This window comes from Myotis yumanensis, unplaced genomic scaffold (genome assembly GCF_028538775.1).
Source record: "Myotis yumanensis isolate MYYU_CA2020_CCGP unplaced genomic scaffold, mMyoYum1.0.hap1 SCAF_1, whole genome shotgun sequence".
NCBI lineage: Eukaryota > Metazoa > Chordata > Mammalia > Chiroptera > Vespertilionidae > Myotis > Myotis yumanensis.
Window position 1 is genome coordinate 145,113,623 of NW_027223752.1, and position 25,727 is coordinate 145,139,349.

The 25,727-nt window shown below is 45.6% G+C and overlaps 2 protein-coding genes across 4 annotated transcripts; both read left to right on the plus strand.

Moving 5' to 3' along the window:
• The first annotated feature begins 831 nt into the window (after positions 1 to 831).
• COMMD3 (COMM domain containing 3) lies at positions 832 to 4,702 on the plus strand. 2 transcript variants are annotated; one of them, XM_070432792.1, is made up of 8 exons: positions 832 to 995; positions 2,318 to 2,429; positions 2,533 to 2,596; positions 2,690 to 2,724; positions 3,094 to 3,154; positions 3,236 to 3,292; positions 3,381 to 3,440; positions 4,337 to 4,702. In XM_070432792.1, the coding sequence occupies exons 1-8, from the start codon at positions 857 to 859 to the stop codon at positions 4,373 to 4,375; spliced, it is 567 nt and encodes a 188-aa protein (XP_070288893.1). In that variant the 5' UTR covers positions 832 to 856; the 3' UTR covers positions 4,376 to 4,702. The 2 variants fall into 2 exon arrangements, with proteins under 2 accessions (XP_070288893.1, XP_070288886.1); XM_070432785.1 differs by having other exon boundaries at positions 834 to 995; positions 4,356 to 4,702.
• A 1,308-nt stretch (positions 4,703 to 6,010) lies between these two features.
• On the plus strand, positions 6,011 to 15,867 carry BMI1 (BMI1 proto-oncogene, polycomb ring finger). Of its 2 annotated transcripts, none has more exons than XM_070432764.1 (10): positions 6,011 to 6,191; positions 10,885 to 11,015; positions 11,341 to 11,437; positions 12,008 to 12,063; positions 12,164 to 12,214; positions 12,372 to 12,480; positions 12,561 to 12,606; positions 13,021 to 13,119; positions 13,470 to 13,550; positions 13,633 to 15,867. In XM_070432764.1, exons 2-10 carry the CDS (start codon positions 10,904 to 10,906, stop codon positions 13,960 to 13,962), a joined length of 981 nt encoding a protein of 326 aa, XP_070288865.1. In that variant the 5' UTR covers positions 6,011 to 6,191; positions 10,885 to 10,903; the 3' UTR covers positions 13,963 to 15,867. The 2 variants fall into 2 exon arrangements, with proteins under 2 accessions (XP_070288865.1, XP_070288874.1); XM_070432773.1 differs by lacking the exon at positions 6,011 to 6,191 and adding an exon at positions 10,123 to 10,147.
• The last annotated feature ends 9,860 nt before the right edge of the window (positions 15,868 to 25,727 follow it).

Sequence of the window (25,727 nt, forward strand, 5' to 3'; positions counted from 1 at the left end):
TAAACATGTGAAGATTCTTTGAGTAATTAAAAATGGACCCATAGATACTGAGTAGAGTAGCACAAAATTTGTATGTTTTTTGTATGTTTACTTTTGGAAGATATTTATTTGCAGCGGAACATACCACATTTTAATAATTATGTCAAATATCTTTTTGAATAATTAACCATTCCATCATTTCAGTACATTGAGTACACACGCGCGCTATATGTATTGTATGTGTATACACTTTCTCACCCCACGCAGGAAGGAATCAATTGCCATATTCCAGAAATGACAATGGAAAAGGAAAAATACACAAGAATTACATAAAAGTCGCACAAAAGGGCAGTGCTAGGGGGTTAAGCTGTTGAATAAAAGAAACGCCCCCTCCCCCCCAAAAAAAAATAGTTGCCTTAAAGTGGCGCTTTCCGCAGGCTGTCGCGTCGAGCGAGAGTGGGGAAGCGTATTTTCAAGGAAGTGGGGCGGGACCCCGACACCTTCCCCCACCTCCCAAGGGGGCCTTTCGGGGCAGGCGGCCGCGGAGCCCCGCGGAGCCCCGCGGAGCTGGGGACTGTCCAGGTGAGCGCGGAGGGGAAGAGAGCGCCGAGGGCGTCCACAAAGCACCCGGGGCCGCCCTCTCGCTCAGACTCCGCAGCCCTGGCGGCCGGGGCAGGGCAGAGGCGGCGGCAGCGGGACGCGGGGCGTAGGAGGCCGGCGGCCGGGGCGAAGGCCAGGCGCCCAGCGGAGGACGCCCGCCGCTGGGAGGCCCGCAGCCCGCGCCGCCGCCCGGGGCCGCGTGCGCGCGCGGCCGCATCAGCTGAGCGCGCGGCGCGTATCACGTGGTGCGCGTGTCGAAGGTCACAGCGCGCTCACAATGGAGCTCTCGGAGTCTGTGCAGAAGGGCTTCCAGAGGCTGGCCGATCCCGGCTCCTTTGACTCCAACGCCTTCACGCTTCTCCTCCGGGCGGCTTTCCAGAGCCTGCTGGACGCCCAGGCGGACGAGGCCGTGTTAGGTAAGCCGCTAGGCTCCGAGCTGGGTCGGCCTGGGCGGAGGGGCGCTCGGAGGAGAGTGCGAGACCGAGCGAGAGGGGGAGCCCTGGGAAGAGGAAGTCTCCGGGCTCTGCCCTTCGCTCCGGACGGAGTGTGGGGTGGCGGCTCCGCCAAGACCCAGAGCGGACCCTAGCCTTGCTCTGTCCCCAGTTGGCACCTGCACGTAGCCAGCTGTGTGTTCCGAGCCGGATTCCACTCCCAGGCTCTTTGTTCTTGTGTAAAACCCGTGTTTAAGTCTTGTTTGTGGCCTAAACACCTAAGGTTCTCAGCCTGGTCTGGGGTGCAGGCTGTTTGACACTTGGGTTTCATCAGGCGAGCTCCCTGGCAATTCAAGCTTTCAGTGCTAGACTGGCAGCGGTTTCAAAGGCTCTGTTTCCAAAGTAATGGCGAGGTCCCATCGTGTTGACATCTCCCAGCTTAGAGAATACCCCGGCGCCTGGGATTCCTCCAGCCGCGCAGCTCGGTACCTTCTGCACAGGCTGCACACCTAGAGGTTACGATGCGGTGCACAATGTTTGGTTCCGCACCAGCTACCAGGAGGCGACTCTCGGTGGTGCAGCCAGCGATTGCGGAGTGCGGTGTTTGTACGGATTGAAGACATATTTTAAGACAGGTCGCTTCTAGGTACTTTTCTTAAATATAAATATCCCAACAATTCAAATGTTTGTGTGTTTTTTTTTCTGTAGTTTCATGAACTAAACACGTACAGAAGGTATGAAAGTGGAAGTTCTGTAAACGAAAATAGTAGCCACCACCTGGGTAATCTCAAAAAAGGGATGGCTCTCAAAACCTGAAAACATTTTGAAAATTATGTTTAATATTCTGAACCCGTGCCCTTGCCTCCCTTGATGTGTTACTGTCCATGGAGCCATTTACACTATAATTAATCTTCAGAGGGAATGTATTCATTCTTAAATTTGCACCAAGTGAAATATTTATGTCCTTATTTTCCTCTGAATTTGCTCCATCCAGTGTTGGAATGGCCACTGTATAGTTATTTTTTTCTTTGGAACTATAATGCTTTTTTAAGAACACTAAAAATATGAAGGCAAAATTAAAGAAGGTAATTGAGACCGGGAAATACCAGAATTATTGATGTGTGCTCTTTATTGTTTTGCCATTGACCTTCTTGCTCATCTCATTTACTTATAATTGCCAGTCCTTACAGTGGAATTCTTTTTGTTATCTTGTTAGAGGGGTGGGGTACCCAAATGAAAATATCCCTTGCAGAAACATGACCATAAAAATTTTATCAAAGGCATCACTGGCAATCAATCTATTTTAGATCACCCAGACTTGAAACATATCGACCCAGTGGTTTTAAAACATTGTCATACAGCAGCTGCAACTTACATACTGGAAGCAGGAAAGCAAAGAGCTGACAAATCAACTCTAAGGTATAGGATTTACTTAAATTCCATTTATTATCAAATAATATCTTTATTATTACAATTTTAGTTTTAAAATGGGAACTAAACTTTGATTTCTTTTTTCCTTTAGCACTTATCTAGAAGACTGTAAATTTGATAGAGAGCGAATAGAACTGTTTTGCACAGAATATCAGGTTATTTACCTCAATTTTTTTAAATGAGCAATTACTGTTTTTTTCTATTCTGTTTGCAAAGATGTTTTCTTTTTCTTTTTTTCCACCCTCCAGAATAATAAGGATTCCCTAGAAATCCTACTGGGAAGGTAGGTACTGTGTAAGGTGTCAAGTTGAGCCACTTTTCACTTGCAGGTATGAATGAAGAATGCTGGTGTGAAACAAAACAGGGTAAAAAAAAACAGGGATTTTGACCAAAAGAAAAGGGGCCAAAGGGCAAGTTAAACAATTGAAGTTAAGCTAATGTTTTTAAAAGATGAAGATAATTGAGATAATTTTTAAAATGATCTTTTACTATTCAAAACTTGAAGTTTAACAATGTTTTAAATTCAGAATGGATTCAAATTTTGTGGGGGTGGGGGGGGAGGGAGGTGGAAGGTAGAAACCGTTCTTAGTAAAGAAAAATACTGAAAGTTTTTTGTGGATATTATGTACAAAATTATCATTGTATCTTTCAGTATAGGCAGATCTCTCCCTCATATAACTGATGTTTCTTGGCGTTTGGAATATCAGATAAAGGTAAAGTTTAACTGTTCCCTCAGGGTGTTTAGGAACTTAAAAAAGCAGAGTTGAACACTGAAATGTGTTGTGTTGTTTTAGACCAATCAACTTCATAAGATGTACAGACCTGCATATTTGGTGACCTTAAATGTAGAGGTATTTATACATTAGCCCTGTCTAAAAATTAAATGTGTAATGGAATTTTAATTTTCTTGATTTAAACAGCATTTTTTTCCTTCTCTAGAACACTGATTCCCAATCCTACCCAGAGATTAGCTTTAGTTGCAACATGGAACAATTACAGGTACAGTAGTAGGATCTGTGAATATGTCCATCTTTTTATAGATGTTTGAGAATTATGTTTTGGAAAGTTCAAAAGAAAAATCTAATCATCTGTCAGTAGATAATGAAGACTGGGTAAGGATTTAATGGGAAGGGGACTTCAAGAGCAATCTTTTAACGTAGACTTCACTTTTGGAATTAAGATGATACTAATAGAGAATTGGTCTATATTGGCTGTTCCTTTCAGTTAAAGTAAACTTTTGAGTATATTGTTGAGTGTAAATTCCTTCTATTTGTGATGAGTTTGATCCAATAGGACAAAGCAAAATTATAAACATGGCTTTGAAAAGGGATTGTTTTCAGAAATTGAATTAAACTTTCAAAAGAGGATTTTTAAACTGTGGTTTTAAAAGACTTTTTATAAAGGGGAAACTATACATAAAATTCTAAAATTTTATATTGCCAATGTAAGGCTGGGGAAATTCACTACATTGATTAATGGACATGACAACGAATTTCTTTCTTTCCACTTAAAAATGAAGATCATTGCTTCAAATTTTAGTGAAATTGAATTTTCCAAAAGGCATCTTCTGCAGTTTTTTTTTAAATGTAACCATTAATCAACTTTAAACTTTCAGAAAATGTGAATACAGGATAATCTTTGTTAGATAACTTGAGAAATTTAATTTATGCCTTGCCTGTTAAGAGGATTCGGTTGTAAATCATTATTTCAAATTTGAGGGCAAGTAGCCGATTTGAAGATAAACTATTTTAGAGGAAAACCTTCTTTTGATGGTCTGTCAGAGGTTAACATCCTCGTGAATTTTAAACTTGTTTATAAAGTGTCTCCCGACTTTTTTCTTGAATCTTTCTCAAACTTGGATACTTCTTTCCCGTGTTTTATCTTAAAAAACATAGCATTATATACGTCTTTTAGGACTTAGTGGGGAAACTTAAAGATGCTTCGAAAAGCCTGGAAAGAGCAACCCAATTTTAACTTGGGGAAGTTAGCGACCGCCCGCGCCTGGAAGACCAGCACTCCTTGACGTCCCGTCGGCCGAACCGTCGTTTGTGTCCTCTGTTTTAAATAGAAAAAAAATTTTTTGGATTTATGCCACTCATCAGTTTTGACACTTTTTTACTTACGAAAAAGTTTAGAGGGAAAGTCTGCCTACGTGTTTGAATCGTTAGTATTAACTGTACATTGATCCATTTTGATTTCTCAAGTCTTAAAAAAGGAAGTAGACAGTATTTACATTCTGAATAAATTCGTTCTCTCCAGAACTGAGCGTTTGTTTGGATGTGTTTGTGTGTCAGTTATTACTCTGAAGACAGAACAATTAGCGTTAATTCTTAACGACTGTCTTTCCCCTGTATTAAAATTAAACCCGGTGGGAAAAGAGGCGAGCTCCCGGTGGAAGACTCCAGCTTGGAGCCGGGAGCCGGTACAGTCACCCCGCGAGGGGAGCTGGCCCGTCCCGATACCAGCGCCGGGGACTCGCCGCAGCCGGACTGCCCCCGCGGGGCTCCCGAAGCCCGGCCCGGCCGGCTCCCGCGCGGAGCCCCTGCCCGGAGCGAGCGGCTGCCCGAGCGCGCCCCGCCTCGGCCGCCGGCGGGAGGGGAAGGGGGCCGCGCGGCCGCGGGAAGACGAGGGCAGGCGCTGTTGTTTCCGCGAGCCCAACGCGGGCGCAGGTTCCGCGCCGCGGCGCCGGAGCCTGGGCCGCAGCCCGCGGGGGCGGCTGGGCCGGGAGGGGGGTGGCCGGCGCGCTCCTCTCCTCGGCTGGAGCCTGTGGACTGGTGCGCCGCGGGCGGAGGCGAAGACAGAAAAAAGAAATAACGGGGGTGGGTGCGCGGGGTGGGCTGGGCTGCGTGCGGGGCGGGAGCGATGCCCGCGTCCGGAGCTGGGAGGCGCGAGTGACGTGGTGGAGAAATGCCTTCGAAGCTGCGGCCGTCGCGCAGAGCGAGGGGGAGGGGGCCGGGGCCGGGCGGCGCGCTCCGCGGGGAGGGGGCGGCCACGGGCCCGACTACACCGACACTAATTCCCTGGCCGCCCTTAAGGAATGAGGGGAGCACGTGACCAGGGGGCGGGGGAGGGGGCGGGCGGACTCTGAGCCATTTTGGAGCCGGTGTCAGTTTCCACTCTGCCTTCAGCGGTGCATTTTTTTCCACCGTCCCCTCCCCCTCCTCACCCCGCCACCCTTCCCCCCGCCGCTCCGCACGCACACTCACGGCGCCCCCCACTCGCCCACTCCCCCCACAGCAACTATGAAATAATAATTGTAGTATTAAAGGCAGAGATCGGGGTGAGACAATGGGGATGTTGGCGAGGGAGCCCCGATCCGGATTAGAAACACCTCCCAGCCCCGCAGAATAATACTGATCGCGCCCCCTCCGCGCGCTCCCTCCCCCGAGTGCGGAGCGGGAGGCGGCGGCGGCGGCCGAGGAGGAGGCCAAGGAGGAGGAGGCGTTGGAGGCTGAGGAGGAGGAGGAGGCCGAGGCGGAGGAGGAGGAGGCCGAGGAGGAGGAGGAGGAGGAGGAGGAGGAGGTGGAGGAGGAGGAGGAGGAGGAGGAGGAGGCCGGGCTCCGGAGGCAGCATGAGCAGAGCGCGGCGGCCGCGGCTCCTCTCGGCTGCGCTCGTTGCCCATTGACAGCGGCGTCTGCAGCTCGCTTCAAGATGGCCGCTTGGCTCACATTCATTTTCTGCTGAACGACTTTTAACTTTCATTGTCTTTTCCGCCCGCTTCGATCGCCTCTCGCCGGCTGCCTTTTCCGGGTACGTAGGAGTCGAAGCGCCCCGGGCCGGGGCCGGGGGCCGGCGGAGGCCGCGCGGGGCTGGAGCTGGCCGCGGGTGGACGGGGAGCGGCCCCCCCGCGCCTCGCCCCGCGGGCCGGGAGGGCGCTGACAGCGTGGGCACCGAGCCCCGCGCCGCCGCCGCCGCCGCCCGCCGGGCCCCGCGCGCCGCCCGCGCCCGCGAGCACGCGCCCGCGCCGCCCGCCGACTCCCGCGGCGCCGGGACCGACCCGCAGCCCGCGCCGCGCCGCGCCGCCGCCAGCCGGGCTCGGCGCCGCTCCAGCCGCCTCCCGCTCCGCCCGGACGCGCCGCGCGCGGCCCCACGTTTTAGTTCCTTTCTCCCCCCCGCGCCCCTCTGCACCCTCGCGACGCACATGGCCCCCGAGAAGAACACTTGTATTTGCAGCCTCTGCGGCTCCCGCGGCCGCGGCGCCCTTTGTTGGGAGGTAGATTTGGATGAGACGGGGACGGGCTCCTGAAATCGGGAGCTGCTTGGGTCAAGTGGCTCCCCTCCTCTCCCGAAGAAAGGGCTCTGGGGGGGTGTGAACCGCCAGAGAACGCCCCCATTTTATAGGGACGGGTTCCGTGGGGGGCCGCGGTCCCGCCAAGGTGAGTGTTAGCCTGGGGGGAGCCCAAATAAAAATGTTATTAACTTAAGTTGGAGGGACACTTGTGTGAAATTGGATGGCTTGTAAGATGGCGGTTCCCAGTTGTTTGCAAGGTTTCCTGCGTTTGTGTTTAAAATGGTAAAGTTTTCAAGGTGGTGTTTGTTATTAGTCCTGAGTGAGTTATCTAAACATCACTTGGGACGTGCTCACCGGGAAGTGGCCATTTCAAATTTGGAGCTTTTTTTGGAAGGATGATGGTGACTGGACGTTCGTCTTGCAGGAGGTTCCCTTTCTTTCAGCTTTTTCCTCTCTTTTCCCCTCTCGGAGACGACAGTTTTTCTCTCACCCTCTACAATGGGATGCACTTAGAACCGTGACTTAAGTCCACAATGTTTTATAGATTTTGCTAAATGTCAGCATAGGTCATATGGTAAAGAGATGCTTTGGAAAAGAGGCACCAAAAAGTGATTGAATATAATTACGCAGTCTTTTGGGTTTGGCAGCGATATTGTCTGATCTTTTATTCCCAGAGATTTACAGTTAATAATTGGAAATAAACAAGTAGAGAGACTTTGATCATTTCCAATTGCAATAAAAGGATTTAGTGGGCTTAGTTGTCACGGTTCAATATTTGAAAGAGAAGGCTGCATTAACCCCTTCCCTTAAATTAGGCAAAATTCTGGGCATATTTTTCCAAATACAAGTGTAGGTTGGTGGTACCTGGAATGTTATGAGTAGTTCAATTTATATCTTTAACCTTCAAATTCTGGAAACACATTATAAGCTATATTAAACACTTGAAACTTGATGCAAATTGTTGACAGTATATATATATATATACTAATTTATGAGACCACGTTAATATTTGAATTAAGTGGTCTAATCAGAATCTCTCAGAGGTTGATTTTATGAGCAAATTTATAAATTTTTAATACTTGAGTGCATTCCCATACTTCTACCCCAGAGTGCAAGTGTTTGAAATAACTTACCTGTGCAAGTTATACATCTAGTAACCATGTCTTTAAGGTCATGGATAAGTCATGGTGTGTGCACTTGTGTGTACACATACACACACTTTTGTAAGAAAATTGAGCATTTCATTGTACTTGATGTTCTACCAAGTCCTTGGATGAGCATGAAGCAGAATTCTCCCTAGGAGCCAAGCTAACCCCTACTTCACCCATACTTGCATTGGGCTGTGAGCCTCCATGGGGTTTTGAAATTCATTTGCATTTCTTAGATTGCAATAGTCAAGCCAATTGTTAACATAATAGGAACTTGCTTCTGTTTTCCTTCATTTTGACATTACTGGTATTAGGCCTCCAATCAAATTGACAGCCCCAACTAAGTATGCCATAATGGCAAGTTTTAACTATTGACTATTTTTACCATTGTATGTCTAATGCATTTTTGCTTGCTTAGTTGGCAGTTTCTATGTTGGAACCTAGAAGGTTTTCACTTCTAAGGTGCAAGTGTTTCTTAAACCTTATGAGCATGTCAAATGTTTCCAGTCTTCATTAAGCTGCCAGTACTTTCAAATGGTGTAAAAAGATCAAGACCTGATTTTTATATAGTAACAAAGTGATACTTATTAGCATCATAAATGATAATAGGGTTGTGGCCAAATTCTTCAGAAATTTAGAAGAGTTGTGTGAATTAAGACTTTAAGATGAATTTGAAAGGGTTTTGGTCAAGTATATGTGACTTAAATATTTAAAGCCAATCAGTAGATAACCCTCCACTGAGGTTTGACTGTCATGGTGTGTTAATATTTGTGTTTGGTGTTGGTTTTCTATAAAGTAGAGAAGTAAAGGCAGCTCTCTTTATTGAAGCCCCTAACTTAATCTTCGTGACCGTGGCATTCGTGTGGTGTGCTTTCACCGGCTAGGGCAGGTCCTGTGGTGTCACAGAGAGAGTTTTTTTAACCAAGAATACTTGTTTTTAATCACCAAGTGCAATGGATTTAAATATTGCTACTCTTTAGGGATACTGCTCCACTCACAACTCCTCTGCAGCCCCTCTTAGACTTAATCAATAATATGTTGACAATATTCTTCTAAACAAGTAACCCAAAGATAACTGAGGAGTCACACATGAAGCTTTCTGGTTGAAGTCGCTGGTTGTCCCTGTAGGCACTTTCATAAAAGAGGTTTTGTTTTTACCAATTTTTAGTACTCTAAAGCTTTTAGTTTCAGCCATTGATGTATGTTCATTGGTATTTCCCTCCTCTACATAAAAATTTCCTAAAAATTACAACCTTAGATACATCTTCAAGTTTCACAAGCTCCCAGATTTCTATTCAAGGCAACTTCGAGAATGTCCTTCAAGACAGGTCTAGAAACTTAGTCTTATTTCAGGTTCTGAAATGAGTGAAGTGGGAATAAGAAATGTATTTTTCAAGAATACTACACAAAATAATTGACTTCCTTGATTGTACACTGGTGTATCATTGATGATAGTTCCCTACTGTGACTTTTTATAACATGTAATATCTGTTGGGAATATCATTTCATCGTGTGGGAGTCTCTGTGGAGGTTAGGCTGAGAAAATGGCATTTGTTTTCCTCGTCCATGGTTGCTCTGGGTTGACAAGGTGTTGATTTAGCATTGGGAATGGGCTGTGGTCACATGGTTCTTTACATATTGTCACTATTGTGGCGATTAAAGAAGTTTTTCTTGTCTCCAGCATAGCTCAAATAAAACACAGGGCTTTTCCCTTTCTCCTCTTCTTGTAAAGTAGATTTCAGTTTTTAGCCTTTTCAAAACTTTGTATCGCTCATCTAATCTACAGCAGAACTTCATATTAAAGAAGAAAGCTTTAAAGAAGTTCAGTTCAATAAACATCTCTGCAATTTGAGCTCTGACGGTTTCGGGCTAAGTGCACAGTTGGCAATTCTCAAAAGATCCCTTCGTGAAATTTTTGATCTAGTGATTGCAAACAGGAGAGACCGAAAGAGTCAAGATCTAAAAGAAGCTCTTCGCACAGAATCGAGGTGGAATGAGGCCCCCAAGAGTGTCCGAAATGGCCGGGAGTGCGGTTTGCATTTCCCTTTACCACTCGCCCACTCCGGCTCCCCCAAACTGCCCCGCTGGGTCGTGGCGGGCAGGGATCTTGTTCCCCAGAGCCGTGGGCCTCGTGGGGCTGCCCCACCCCCGGGCCTCGGCGCCCGCACCCCACCCCGCCCCCGCGCCGGCCCCGCCCCCGCGCCGCGCCGGCCCCTCCCCCGCGCCCGCTGCCTCTGCCACCGCTGCCCCAACCACCCCGCACGCCCGCAGAAGCTCGGGCTCGGCCTGGGTCCGCAAGGAGTTGTAGCTGTGGCCGGATGCCAAGTGTAAGTGTAAGTTGCTATGGAAACCCCGACAGAGGCGAGTTCCGAATCCGGAGCTGACGGAGCCGCGAGCCCCGGTGCTGCCGGATCCGCCCCTTGCATCCCGGCCCCGGGCGCCCGCGCGCTCAGGCCCCAGCCCCAGGCTGACTCGAGGTGCTTCTCCTGAGGCCCCAGCACCCAGCTCCGGAAATGCCAGGGATGCAGATCGAGCAGAATTTATTTTCCCTTTGTGTTGCGTAAAAAACGTGCCAGGTTCTGGTTGCTGGAAGCGCCTAAAACAACAGGAACCCCTGGAAAGCCAGGGCATGCTCCTGGGTTTCGATTGAAGATCCATAAGGTAGTTTACAATAAACTTGGGAGACTGAACAAGCCCTAGCGGTTGGTAAATATCTGTGGGGACTGGCGACAGCAGTAGCCCTGGGGCTTCTAGGCTGGAGGACAAATGGAAGAAAGAGACTCGAATACTCAGCTCCCTGCCCCCACCCAGACCTTCTCTTGTCCTGCTGGAATGACCTGAGGAGCACAAGTTAACTTTAGTTGGAACCTTTTTCACCGTTTCACGATAATTGACTCAAGCCTGATTAGATTTCTTCTGTAGAATTCATTGGGACAGTCTAGCTGTGCGATGTTAAACGAGTTTCATGAACACCTCAGCATTTCAGAGTGTAAGGTTACTAGGAGTTGGAGATAATGTCGATTCTCTTTCTGTCAATTATGGCCAATATTTCTGTGTCTTGCAGGATCTTTTATTAAGCAGAAATGCATCGAACAACCAGAATCAAGATCACTGAGCTAAATCCCCACCTGATGTGTGTGCTTTGTGGAGGGTACTTCATTGATGCCACAACCATCATAGAATGTCTACATTCCTGTAAGTACAAAGTTTTAGACCTTTTTTGTGTCATATTTCACATTTCATCCTGAAATAGGAAAACTAACAATTCCGCAGTCCTTGGGAATGTTGGTACAAAGTGGTGGAATCGTTTCTTCTCTTGCATTTAGTGAATTTTTATTGACAAATATTTAATAAAATATTATATAAGTATGCAATGTATAAATGTTCTCAGGATATTAGTTTATTTAATTAAAAATATATTTTGTCATTTACCAGTTTGCTACTGTTCTCCATTTTTTACATTAATTTTAATGCTTAGCATATAATTTCTAAACTTGCAAAAATGTGTTTTTACTTCTAGTCTGTAAAACATGTATTGTGCGCTACCTGGAGACCAGCAAGTATTGTCCTATCTGTGATGTCCAAGTTCACAAAACCAGACCACTACTGAACATAAGGTAGAAAATTTTTAAAATCATTGTGTTGTTGGAATTGCATAATTTAGTGAAGGGTTACCCTGTTTATTTCTTCACAGAAAACTTACCCTCGAATCCCCACCCAATGTGTATGCTTTTTCGTAGGGTAGCCCTTAATTTCATGCCATGTTAATAATGACTAATTGTAAACAAAGTTCAGTGTTATTCAAGTGATTTTAAGATTTTTGAAAACTGAATCAGTTTTTCATTTTCATTGTTTTATTGATTTAATAATAGGCAAAAGTGAATGTGTTCAAAGTGCTTCTATTCTCCTTTATTCCCTTTCATAGCTAACTTAGTAACTTGAAGGGCATACATCTCATGACTCGGTAAAATTCGAGGAATTTATTGAATATAAAATAAAGTATTTTTCTACTGATTTAAAATAGTGCTACTACATAAAGAACTTTTGTTATCTTATTAATGTAGTTATAGACAGAGTCATAGTCAAGTAAAATACAATAGCAGCAGGAAAACAGGGAATCTATAATAACTTGTGAACATTTTAGTTTTTGTCATATTGATAGTTTATTTTCTTAATTTATTTTTCAGGTCAGATAAAACTCTTCAAGATATTGTATACAAATTAGTTCCAGGGCTTTTCAAAAGTGGGTAACTTGCTTAAAAATTAATTTTTAAAAAGCATTTTATCAGTTTTACCTGCTATACCAAAGGTTTAAGTCTTTCCCCTCCCCTCCCCCCCTTTAGATGAAATGAAGAGAAGAAGGGATTTTTATGCAGCTCATCCTTCAGCTGATGGTAAACTCTTTGGAGGGGGGAAGACATTTTATTTGGAGGGAGAACTTTCAATAATTTATTAAAATTGAGTTTAACCCAAATATCACTTCTATTCTCATATATAATATATAATTAAATACTTAATTTTTAAAATTTGACTTTCATAATGTCTTTATAGCCACCAATGGCTCTAATGAAGATAGAGGAGAAGTTGCAGATGAAGATAAGAGAATTATAACCGATGATGAGATAATAAGCTTATCCATTGAATTCTTTGATCAGAACAGGTAAGTTTTTTAGGAAATGTGATTTATACTCATATGTTTATTAGATACATTGTTCCACTAATAAATGATCTGTTTCTTAGATTGGATCGGAAAGTAAACAAAGACAAGGAGAAATCTAAGGAGGAGGTAAGTTTCCATGTTTCAAAAGCAAAAATAAAATTTAGGTTCTAAATTTTATGAGTGATGTTGCCCTTTAGAATATTCTAGGGTCAGATGATGCTGTCAAGTGGAAGAAAACTGTCATGTTTGATGTTTAAAAGTGACATATCTGATAGTTTATAAGTAGAATTTAGTTTATATATGATTGCTATTGTTACAAAATATTTTAAGTAAGTAATGTTTAATGCTTTGATATACTTAAAGTCTTATATCAAGAATCTGTTCATTTAATATTTATAAAAAGAGTAAATGCAAAGTATAGTTAAGAATTTAGTCATATCCCACTTTTAGGGATACCTTTTATCACCCAGACAATCTAATTAAAACTTTTTTTTAATCTGAAAGTTAAGAATAAAAAAATTCTTTCCTAAATGTACTTAGGTGAATGACAAAAGATATTTACGATGCCCAGCAGCAATGACTGTAATGCACCTAAGAAAGTTTCTCAGAAGTAAAATGGACATACCTAATACTTTCCAGGTGTGTACTTTACAGTGTTCTTGCATTTTATAGAGATTTTTTTTTTTTTATTCAATTACTTTTTTTTTTGGATTCTGAATCCCAAAAAGCAATTTTAAAAAATTTAAGAATTTAATTTAGTATTTAACTTGGAAATATCTCTTAAAATAAATTCTGTTTTATGCTATGAAAACAAATCCCTTAATAATTTCAAGAAATATTTTTCCTTATTTGAGATTTCAAGAGTGATCCTTTGTCTAAATGTTTGGAGAAAATGTTTTTTTAAAGCACTTTTGGGTTATATTTAGACCAAAAAAATCTAGATTTACTTTTGCATTGTGATATTTAATTGAAATATCATTTTTCAATAGATTGATGTCATGTATGAAGAGGAACCTTTAAAGGATTACTATACACTAATGGATATTGCCTACATTTATACCTGGAGAAGGGTCAGTAGCATATCTGATACAGATTATTGTGGTAAACTGTATTTAAAGAGTTAAGATTAATTTCTTCCTTTTAACTTTGTAGAATGGTCCACTTCCTTTGAAATACAGAGTTCGACCTACTTGTAAAAGAATGAAGATCAGTCACCAGAGAGATGGACTGACAAATGCTGGAGAACTGGAAAGTGACTCTGGAAGCGACAAGGCCAACAGCCCAGCAGGAGGTATTCCCTCCACCTCTTCTTGTTTGCCTAGCCCTAGTACTCCAGTTCAGTCTCCTCATCCTCAGTTTCCTCACATTTCCAGTACTATGAACGGAACCAGCAACAGCCCCAGCGGTAACCACCAATCTTCCTTTGCCAGTAGACCTCGAAAATCTTCAGTAAATGGGTCGTCAGCAACTTCATCTGGTTGATACCTGAGACCTTAAGGAAAACAATTTTAAATCCCTGATTTATATAGATATCTTCATGCCATTACAGCTTTATAGATGTTAATACATGTGACTATCGTCCAATTTGCTTTCTTTTGTAGTGCATTAAAGTTGGCTATAAAAGATGGACTAGATGTGATATTGATATGGACGTTAATCGAAAAGGAAGATTGTTCCTATAAAGAATTGGTTTCTGAGAGGCAGACAAGATTTTTTTCTGTGTTAGGAAAGATATGAAATGGTTTCTGTAACCGTTGTTTGGATTTGAAAATATTATGCAGTGGATATAAACATTTGGCCATAGTTTGTTAATCTCAATTAACGCTGCCTATGTTACATTCTCCTTGATTGTTCTTGTTATTACGCCGTTTTGTGAACCTGTAGAAAACAAGTGCTTTTTACCTGAGAATTCAACAAACAGAAAGAATATGCATAGAATAATGCATTCTATGTAGCCATGTCACTGTGAATAACGATTTCTTGCATATTTAGCCATTTTGATTCCTGTTTGATTTTTAATTCTCTGTTGCTACGCAAAACCGATCAAAAGAAAGTAAACTTCAGTTTTACAATCTGTATGCCTAAAAGCGGGTACTACCGTTTATTTTACTGACTTGTTTAAATGATTCGCTTTTGTAAGAATCAGATGGCATTATGCTTGTTGTACAATGCCATATTGGTATATGACATAACAGGAAACAGTATTGTATGATATATTTATAAATGCTTTAAAGAAAATATTGTGTTTCATGCAAAAATGGTTGTTAAAATTCTCCCAACCAGTTCGACCTTTGCAGATATCATACATTTGAGCCTTTTCGGCATAGAATATTTTTAATGTGGATATCTAATTCTAAAGTCTGTTCCTTTGGAAGTAATTGGCAAATCATATTGACTTTCTCTAGTGATACATGTTTACTTTTAAAATATATTGCAGAAAAACTTTTAACAAAGGAATTTGGAAATAGTGTCTTCATTTCCCATTGCTTATGATGAAATTACTGTGTCTTACAAATGTATATTGATCACTATAATCTTAAGACAAATTTTAAAATAAACCAGCAAATTGCTGGAGGAAGACATTATCTAAAATTATTTTAATATGTGGTATAACAGTAATTTAAAATTTAAGAGTTGCTTTTATAGTTGTAAACAATGGCATATGCCCTCTCTAATGTCTGTAAATAGAAGCAATTTATTATGAGCTTCTACAGGTATTAATTTTTAAATAGAGTGAGCATATTGAATTTAAAATATGAATAACCTCAACAATTTTCAGTTTGTACTTTGCTTTGGTCGAACTTGGTGTGTGTTCATCACCCATCAGTTATTTGTGAGGGTGTTTATATGAATATTGTTTCATGTTTGTATGGGAAAATTGTAAACAATTTCATTGTCCCCAGTCTGCAAAAGAAGCACAATTCTATTGCTTTGTCTTGCTTATAGTCATTAAATCATTACTTTACATATATTGTTGTTACTTCTGCTTTCTTTAAAAATACAGTAAATGAAGTTTTATGAAACTACAAATACATATATTTTTATTTTGACCTAAATTTGTACAGTCCCACTGTGTTGTTTCTAATTATAGATGTAAAATTAGATTTCATTTGTAATTGGGAAAAGTTCAATAAAAGGGATATTCATTTAGAAAATAGCTAAGACTGTAATAAAAATTTGATATGAAAAGCACAATGTGCAGAAGTTTTGGAAACCCTATTGTGGATAACAACAGATAAAAGCTAAAGGGAATCCATTGCTGTCTTAAGTAGTGATGTTGGTAAGAAGTACATGATTTGTTGTATAATTGCTTAAAAACCCAATTGAAAGATGTATCTGTTTATTTACTTTATAACCTTTGAAGTAAAAGTTACCCATGTTTGCCAATTTGGGTGAATTTAACTTCTTTTTCTAGGCCTCAACTTTTTCATATCTAAGACAAAGAAAAGTTAATGAAAGTTTCAAGTGGTATTTTTACTTTGGGTGATTGTATGTATTAAAAAATGAAAAAACTTTTCAAAGGCTAAAAACTTCAGATGCTAGTGGACTGTCATTTGACTTATTCAAAACCAAATTGTAAAATCAACATGGGACTTAGACTTTAGTGATGAATTTATTTTTGAAGTTATTAAAATATCAGATACTGCATTTATGGCTTAAGACTTATATTTGAAAACTTATATTTATTTTATTGGAAAGGATTTTTTTCTCTACTCAATTTGAAAATTGCTTAAGCAATTAAAGGGTATTTCAGCCAAAACTTCATTGTCTTTTAATAAAATAGAAGATTACAATGTTTTGGATTTTTCTATAATCAGCCATCACAGTTTGGCAATTAAGATTTAAAACTTTTGTTAAAATACCATTTAAATTTCAACCTTACAAAAATCTATAGCAAAGCTAACTTTGTAACTCTAAGGAGTAAAAGCAGGTTACATGAGAAATTAACTTGTAAGTTTGGCTTTTGCTTCTGAAAAGTATTCTAGGATTCTGTACTACAAAGGTAGTGCTAACAAAATATTCCACAGAAAATGCCTAAATTGATTTCACAGATTTTAGCTTAAAAGCGGAGAGAGAATGAAGCTAGTTGCTGTTGTGTAAATAGTGATCTATCTTGCTTTACACATGCATACTACTTTACAACTACTTTTTGCTTTTAAAATTGCCAGCCGACCGCTAATTGCACTGAGTTGGAAAAAAAGAAAGCTGACTTAACCTATCAACAACATTACTCCGTTCCCATTTCATATGTGCCAATGTTAGGATCTCCGGAGGTATAATGCAACAGGCAGAGTAATCTGGTAGGGACTTCTCTTCATCCTTTTCCCTTACTCTTTTCCCAATATTTGGAGTTTTAGTTCGCGTGTGAAATTTGGCACACTCATATAGGCCTACCAAGATAAAGTTATGTTATGAAAACTTAAGAGGCGCTTAATAAGAACCCATGTGACATGCTGTTTGCACTGTCCAACAAGAGATGAACATGTTTGGTTTTTCAAAAATAGCTTACAGTCATCTTTTGAGGGGATGGGATTTCAATTTTAGAAACAATCTGCATAGGGACCCTAGTCTCTTTTAGAATCCTGGAATGAAGGAAGTTAGTTTTTTTCACTTGTTTTAAAGGTTTGGTAAATATATATCTTCTCATTGCCCCTGGAATGACAATGGAAATTCTGATTTAGTTTAGTGCTTTCCCCGATACAGCCTAACTCGAATTTTATCCAAAACAAAAGGCCTTGGTGACATTACATGTAAATGACCCTTTTAAAAAACATACTTTTAAAGACATCTATTGGTGCAAAGAGGACAGAACACAGCTCCAGCGTAAGGCTCTGGGGTTAATTAGATAATGTCATTTCACTTGAGGGTATTTCTTCATGTATAAAACGAACAGTACAACAGGTGATTTTTGCTAAGATCTCTCAAAAAAAAAAATCTATCACCTCCAAAATAAAACCTTGAACTAAACTGGACTATTTTAGATAGTCTGGTCCTTTACAAGGAAGAGATGGCATCACCTCTTAGAGCCTCCCAGTAAATCTGACTTGGGAAATAGCCCCGTGAAGTCCTTGAGTCTTTAGATCTTGCAAATCTCAAGATCGGGCCAGTTTTGATTATGAAAGTCTCTGAAAATGTTTACACAGTCGAGTGTTTCCTGTTTCCGTAGTTAATTTTTTTTTTTTACCGTTTTTTCTTCTTTTGGTTCTTGAAACGGATTTCCTTTATTTGCACCAGTTTCTTTTTCTTAATGTGCAATTTCTAGGTCGCACAAAGACTTCACTATCAACTTGTCTTCAAGTCGACGGCATCAAAAGTCATTTACCTCTGGAAAGGCTACTTTAAGATCCTTGTGGGTTTTCTGAAGGAGTTCAAGTGTATGTGGAAAACTCATCCCGAAGTCTATTTTACCTCCAAAAAATTAGTAAGCATTCAAAAGCTTCCAATGAATGAGTCAAAGTGCTTCCCATCTTTTAACTCTTGTCTTAAAATGTCCCTTCCAGAAGGAATTCCCAAAAACAGCAGGTGTGGCTCCCTCAGAATCACTTACATTTCAACACAAATATTACTTCTTGCTCTGATTGTTGGGGGTCAGCATGAAATCCAAACTTCAGAGAGGACGTGATTTCAAGTTCGGTACCGATTCGGCGCTCCCCAGCCCGCTAGCCTCCTCGGTGGCCAGAACCCAGTTTGAGAGAAGAGACTCGGGAGGCTGAGGACGGGGTCCTGGGGGAGCGCGCTGGGAACTGGGATGGAAGGAGTGAGAACGTCGCACCGGAGAGGAAAGATCGCGGGAGGGAGGTCTGTCCGGGAGCCGCCGCCGTAGGTCTCAGCCCCCCCTGGAGAGGAAGATACGCGAGCAAAGCCAAAGACTGGCGCGCACTGCGCGACTTGGAAGATAAAACCCGGGCGACGGTGACCGGGATGGACAGATCCACGGCTCCCCCGCCCCTAACAAGGCTCTGCATGCTCTGGTGCTCGGTGGCGAGCGCGCAGGACGCCGCCGGCCGAAGACCTCCGTCTCCCGGCAGCGCTGCCTCCCGGGTCCGGGGGCCTTTCCCCAACGGACGCGCCGGGAAGAAAGGGCCCTTCTCCCGCGCCCGAGGTTGTACTAGCCGCGCTCCGAGGGGTGCGGGAGTCCCAGCGCAGGCCCGCCCCGCCCGCCGCGCCGCGGGGTCCGGCCGCCCCGCGCGAGCCCAGGCCGCGGGCACCGGAGGCCATTTTGCGCGTGCGCCGCTCGCCCCGCGCCGCTCGGCTGGCGGATTCGCGTCCCGCCAATTTTGAAAGCTCGATTCTCAGGCCTGCGGGGCTCGGCTGGCGGGGAGACGAGGTCGTTTCTCCAGCATCGGACCGTGGCGACCGGCGGCGACAGCGGGGTGCGCCTGGCCTGACGAGGAAGGCTTCACGGGCGAGGCACAGGCGGGTCCGCCGCCGCCGAGGCGCAGCGCCCGCAAAAACGGACCCCCGCCCGGAGGCCGCGGCCCGCCCTCCGGAGCCCGCAATGGAGCATGTGTGCGGGGCTGTTCCTGAGCAGCGCCTCGCTCTGCCCTCTGCCCTCTGCCCTGCTTCAAATCCTCTGCCCTTCCCCCTGCAATAACCAGGTGTCCTTGGAGGTGGGGATTCGGGTGGATAGATTGGAAACGAAATTAACACAATGTAAAACCAGCACCCAAGGTTCCCCGAGGCCGCGCTTCGCGGGCGGTGGCTGGAGAGGGTCCCCCAGTGGAGCCTGGTTAATGGGTGGAACAGGCTCTGATCCCCTGGAAGGGAACTGGACCCGGGGACATGGTGGAGGGAGGGGGCGGTGCGCGGCAAGAATCTCAAAATCGGGGCCAAGAACCACACGTTGGGGCCCAACGGGGACGCCTAAATGGGTCTCCATCGGGGACAACCTGGGAGGCCCGCTGTCCTCGCGCCCCCGGGGCGAAGCGAGGGCGGCCCGAGGTGGGGTGTCGCCTCCGAAGGCGTTGGGGACACCACAGCGGGCTCCCTGCAGAGCCCGCGCCGGCTGGACCCCCGGAGTCCCGCGCGCACCCCAGAGACCGGGCGAGGGAAGGAGAACTTGGGGAGGGAGGTCCCGGTGGCGGCAGAGAAGTGAAAGCTGCCTGAAATGGGCGCTGCCGGGCGAGGCCTCCATCGGTGCCGCCGACCGACCGCAGGAGCCGCCATTTGGTGGCAGATTTCAGGATTCCAGTAGCATGTGTTGCACGTCACAACTGGCTTGTCTATGTGGCATGATTTCTTTAAAGCCGCCGTAAAAAAAAAAAAAATGAATTTCCCCTTAGGTGCTCCCCGGAGTGAATCCTTCCCCGCTCCCCGCGGACGGCTCCAGGCCTCTGCGGGGGGCGCATTGCCGCGGGGCGCAGCCGCTGCACCGCCGAGGGCTGGTGCGAAGCGCGAGGAAGCCCCGCAGACTTCGTGGGGGTTTCCCTCCCCGTTGGTTTCCCCGAGCCCGCAGCTTCCCCTCCACGGTGAGAAAGAAGGATCTCATTTCCTGAGGGATCCTGACGGGCACTGTCCTCGCCGCCTCACACCTCAGCGGGAGGCGGGGGAGCGCGGCGGCCCCGCGGCAGGAAGCCGCCGGACCCGGGGCCGGAGCCCCGGGGAGGGACACCGGAGGGCGCCTGCGGTGCCAGGAGGCTGCAGCCACGCCGGTGCTGTCTGCGAGGGTTTCCGTGACAGCCCCCGAGCGTGGAGCCCACCGAGCGGGAAACAAAGGGCCCGGGGTGCAGGCGAGGCGGGGCCGCGCGCGAAGCTGCCCAGGGCGCGGCCGGGCTCCCACTCGCGGGCGAGCAGGGCGCACGCGGGCCTGGGAAGGTGCAGGCCGTGCCCTGCGCCGCCTGCGGCCCCGCCTTCCGGCGGACCGAGTGAGCCGGGTCTTCGAGACCCAGCTGCCATGTTGCCTTCACGGAGGGCGCCAGTAATTTGACGCTCCAGAGGCAGTGACACCCCCAACCCAGGAGCCCCTTGGCCCTTCGTGCGACACAGCTGCGGTCACAGCCCGGAGGGACCGCCGGGCGCGGGTGGGCGGGGGCCCTGCGGGCGGCCAGTCGGCGTCCGCACTGCGCCGCAGCCGCTTTCCCTCGCCACCTTCCTTCCCGGCTGCGTGGCTGCGCGCTCCGCAGAGGCTCGGTTGCCAGTAGCAACCACACGACGGCGATTTGCAGCCTGGGACGCCGCGGTTGCCGCCGGGACCGCCGCCGCCTCGTACACCTCGGGGTCGAGCATTTGCAACTCTGGGGGTGGCCCTCTCGCCCCCGCCCCGGGATCTCATCAGGATCCTCGGCTCCCGCTCCAAAGCCAGCTCGCGGGCTCGGCCCTGCCCCCACGGCAGACAATAGGGGAGCTGCGAGCGCCCGCTGCGCGCGAGCAGGCACCTGAGCCCCCGAAAGAGGGGTGCTTTGCTTAGTCCCTGTCCCAGGTGCCCTCCTCACCACCTTGAGCCGAAATTCTTGGTCAATGGCTACTCCATTAGGAAGCTTTTTTTGACATCAGAAATAAGGATGGTGGAAAAGAAAGAAGTCAAGACCAGACACCGACTCCCTTTCTAGTTACACAAAGAAGAGCGCGTATGGTTGTGTCTGCTCTTGGTAATGGCTTTCCTCCGGGTTAGAGCCACAGGCAAACACTACTAGCTTTCGTCTTAGTTTGCCACGAATATTTTGCACGAAAACCATAGTGGATTGTGTTAGGGCAAACATTATATCCATATACTTGTCCTTGTTATACAGAATTTGATGGGACATTTCTCCCCCCCCCCGCCCCCCCCCCCATTCATTTTATGGTCCACATCACCCCTTGACAATTTGGACTGAGTGACCACACTGATGCATAAAGAAAATGAATGACATTAACCCTTATGAATTTTTCTACCTTATCTGTTTTCTGTGGTTCTAGGACACTGATGTATTTTAAGTAGAACTCTTGTGTTTTAAGCAGGTTTTTATTGAAGAATAATCTTCAAAGTATCCAGCAAAGTCTTTAATTTAGCAAGTAGAATAACTCAAGAAATATGTGCACTGCTAAATTTCTTCCCTGTTAATTATTTTCCTGGCTTTAAATAATTATTTAGTTGAGTGTTCTTCGTGGATTGAAATTTCATGTAAATTATAGATGTGCTGAAATTCCTAAGTTTAAAGTTCCATGAGGACAAGCATCTGTTTAATTTACCTTTGTATGCTCTGGAGTCCATTTAACATGACTCAACAATTTGCAGAGGATTCCAGAAGTTTAACAACCCTTGTTAGAAAAACAAAACTTACTAATAACTACAATAAAGCTTGGATATCTTTAATGAGCTCAATGGAAAGCTACACATTTTCCAGACTAGTGGCCTTAATCAGATATCCTTATTCATTATACCTTTACCTAATTATATTTCAAATGTGGTAGATTGTACAAACTTGGCATTAACTATCTTTACAGTTCAACAGGAACATTGAAGGGGCTAGTGTTGGGTATGCAAAGCTAAGACAATGCACCTTGAAATTTCCTATTTAGTGTAAATTAGCTTTAAAACATACTGAAAGTAATAATGTCTTAACCATATCAGATGGTAAACTCAAATCAAGATGACTCCTAAAATGTCTCCTAGATGTGGTGTTATAGAAGGTGTCACCTTTAAGCTGCACAAAATGTCAAGTTCACTAAATAAGACAGTTTACTTCAAAGAAGAAAGTTAGTGCTACTTGGCTCCTGGAGGCAACATAATGACCTGTAGCTTGCCCAAACACCCCCGCCCTCCTACCACCTTAAAAATAGGAAAGCAAGGCTTTAGTGAAAAGTTCCTTTCTATGGTCTTTCAAGAGTGAAAAGCTCCAACAACTTGCTTTGGACCAAGTTAAAGAGATTATCTCCCTTTTTCATTACAACTGTGTCTTTCAATGAATTGAAGGATAAGATCAAAGTGCATTCATATTCATGTGAATTATCACTATTGACTTGAATAATGATGGATTTCATTGTTTTATTCAATCTGAAACCAGAAATGCTGCTGCTTTTGAGTCTCCACCCCTAAGGCTGTAGAATTTCTTCTAAGAGGACTCAAAAGCCAAGCAATTAGGTTTGACAACCACGTCATTTCCATAATGTACTTCCGTACAGAGGACCTTTTATTGGAATTGGTTACATTTCTATAGAATTTTATCACGTAATTTTTTACTCCTTTCCAACCTCCTGAACAAAACTCCAAAGTTCAATGAACTCACTTCCAAAATACAGAAGTATATATTGTACTGGGAAAAATAGAGTAATGTTTAGAAAGCCTCTAGCTGTTCATGAATCAGAAAATTAATGTTATCAGTAATTAACTCAGGAGAGTATTTTTGCTTTGAACATGATTCATTACAGTTTTTCTAGTGTAACTGAAGAACTCAGAGTAAGCTTGGGGAAATGTGTTTACCAGCTGTTTCTTTCTAAATATGCCTCATCACAATTTTCTTAAAATATTTTCACATGGGTTCTCTTCAGACTACCCCATCATCTTCTAAGGAGAAAGAGGTTATGTGATCCAGTGGACCTCACTCACTTTTATCAAATGACCATTCTACTCAAATTGCTCACATTTTAAAATTCTTGTCACTTTGGAAACACTTTTAAGAAGATTTATTACAATAAAGTAAGTTTACAATAGAATAATAAGAACAACCTTTAAATAGACTTAAAAAGATGCATTTTCATGAACTTTAATATACACAAGTCATATAGGCTCTCTAACCTTAGAGACTCTAGTGCAACACAACTCTAGTATGTTGTAATGGTCTGCAATGGGTTCTGGGACTATCCTTTTTTGGAAAGATAATTGATGCCAGTTATTTGTAGCAATCTTAAACATTTGCCATACATTTAAAGCATTAAGCATCACATTAAAAAAAATAACGTTTTTCTCCATCTGTGCTACAAGAAGTCTGTATTCCCACTGTCCTCATTTGGTGTACTCTTTAACCAAAGAGTTGGTAAGTTTATTTCTCTTTGGAATTTGATCATAAACATACTGGCATCATTTGAATAGTTCCAAGTGTATTTGTAAACTTCTAAGACATTTACTTATAATTAAAATAAGCAACTATGTATTCTTTCACGGGGGAGGGGTTGGGAAGGGAACACTCCTAGAATAAATACTCTTTCTTTATAATCCATTTCCTATCTTACTAAAGGGAAAGGTATCAGTATTTTTTTCTTATAGATGGTCATTAGCATTTTCTTATATTTTAACATATAAGACACTTTATCTGAACTTTAAAAAACAATTATGGGAAAATGTTGGAGTAGGAGGGAAAGTAATTCAGCTTTAGCAGCATTCAGATGTTTCCTCCGAAATATCAAAAAATAAAATGACAGGTGTTGCAAATTGCAGAGCAAGTATCTCCTCTTAAAGAATGAGCTGCTGTGCACCCACGTCTTCCAATCTCGCCTGCATGTTAGCTCACTTTAGACTGATAATCTCTGTCGGGTATACAGAGTGGGTAGTCTATGCTATTTTTGTGAAAGCGGAAACTTTGAACTCCTTCTCTCTGTACTTTTGCATTATTTCCTAGGCATCAGAGCATTCAGTCAATTGTTCTTCCGAGTAATTAATGAGCAATAAGTTTTGGCTTGGGACTTGATAACGCGAAATGACTTAAAATTTTTTTTGAGGCTCGCACATGCGCAGTGAGATACAGCTTTTTCTTTTTTTAAGTAAGCTTTTGGCTCTTCACCCCGCCTCTGGGATCCCTTTTGCGCGCGAGGTCTAGGGAGCGGGCTGCTGCCAGTCGGTGCCGGGTTCCCTCACCCACTCGGGCAAAGAGCGTAGGAGACCCCCCCCTCCTTCCCTCCCGCCCCCCAGGACCCCGCCACCCCAGGGCAGAAAGTCGGAGGGAGCCGGGCCGGCCGCAGCCGCCGCGGCGAGCTTTTCTGGTTGCGCCAGCGCTCCGGGCCTCGGCTCCGGTTCCGGTCTCCGCCCGCTCCAGGCTCCCCCCGGCGGGTCGGCCGCCGGCCCGGCTGGCGCGGGCGGGACCCCTCGGCGGAGCCCGCGCGGGTGCGGTTCCCGCCGAGGCTCGGCCGCGGAAGCAAAGCGAAAGGACAGGCTCCTTCACCCCCGCCCCCGCCGCGGCGGCTCTGCGGGGCCGCGGCCCGCCCTCCCTCCCTCCCTCCCGCTCCCAGCCGGCAGCCAGCGGGGCTGCGAGGAGGCCGGGGCGCGGGACCCCCAAACTCCCCACCCCGCCGCGGGCGCCCCGGGAAGCCCCGCGGGAGGGAGGCGCCGGCCCAGCCCGCGCTGCTCTTCCGCCCTCGGCCTCGGGCCGCGCCCCCGCCCCTTCCTCCCGCCGCGCTCCCCGCCCGGGCGGCCCGGCCTCTCGCGGGGCCCTGACCCGAGCCTGGCTAGAAAGTGTGCGGGGCGTGCGGAGGGCTCCTGGGGTTCCAGAAACTTCGGGGTAAAAGAAAAGCCTGGGAGGTCGGGGAGTCTGCGTGCTGGCCCTCCGCTCCAGCCCCAGCGCCTCCGCCGCCCTGAGCGCAGGTGTGTGCGGGGCCAGGGCGGTGGACCCGGACCCGGACCCGGACCCGGACCCGGACCCGCGCCCGCGCCGCGCAGGGCCTCCCGGCGCCGGCTCCGAGGCGCTGGCCGGGAGCCTTCGGCGCGGGGCGGGCGGAGTCCGCACCGAGGGCTGCGCGGGCCGCGGGCTCCCGGCCGCAGCTCGGGTGCGGGGCCGAGTTCCTCTGTGGCACCTGCCACCTTTGTGTCCTGCGTCCCCGCTGACGGGAAGGTGGGGAAGGAGTCCATCTGCTCCTCCCAGAGAAGCCCCGCGCCACCCGGGCGTTCAGGTGCGGTGGCCTGGCGGCGGGAGCGAGGCCGACAGTCTTGCGGGCAGGGCGCCCGGCGCGTTCTGTCGGCGGCAGGGGCTTGGGTGCCCCTTTTCAGGGACACCCACGTGGGTCTTCAGGAAGACGATGTGCACACATCTGTGTGTCTCTCTCACCAGGCAGCAGTTTTGAATTTATGCATGTCCCATTGTCTTAGGAAACGTCACGCTGTATTTCAGACTTCTACGTTAGAATCATTAATTTTTAGTATCCATCACTTTGTGCGACACGGTGTCTTTGGAGATGAAATTATTCTTGTGTAAGCCCACCAATGACGGTCCTGCTGTAGGAGTGGGAAAATCTCTGCATCACTGAATTAGTGGAAAAGATACACCTGTGTCTTTAGAATTTGGGGGCCAGCCAAATCACTGTCACCATAACATTTCCTTGACCTTAACACTAAAAGAAAC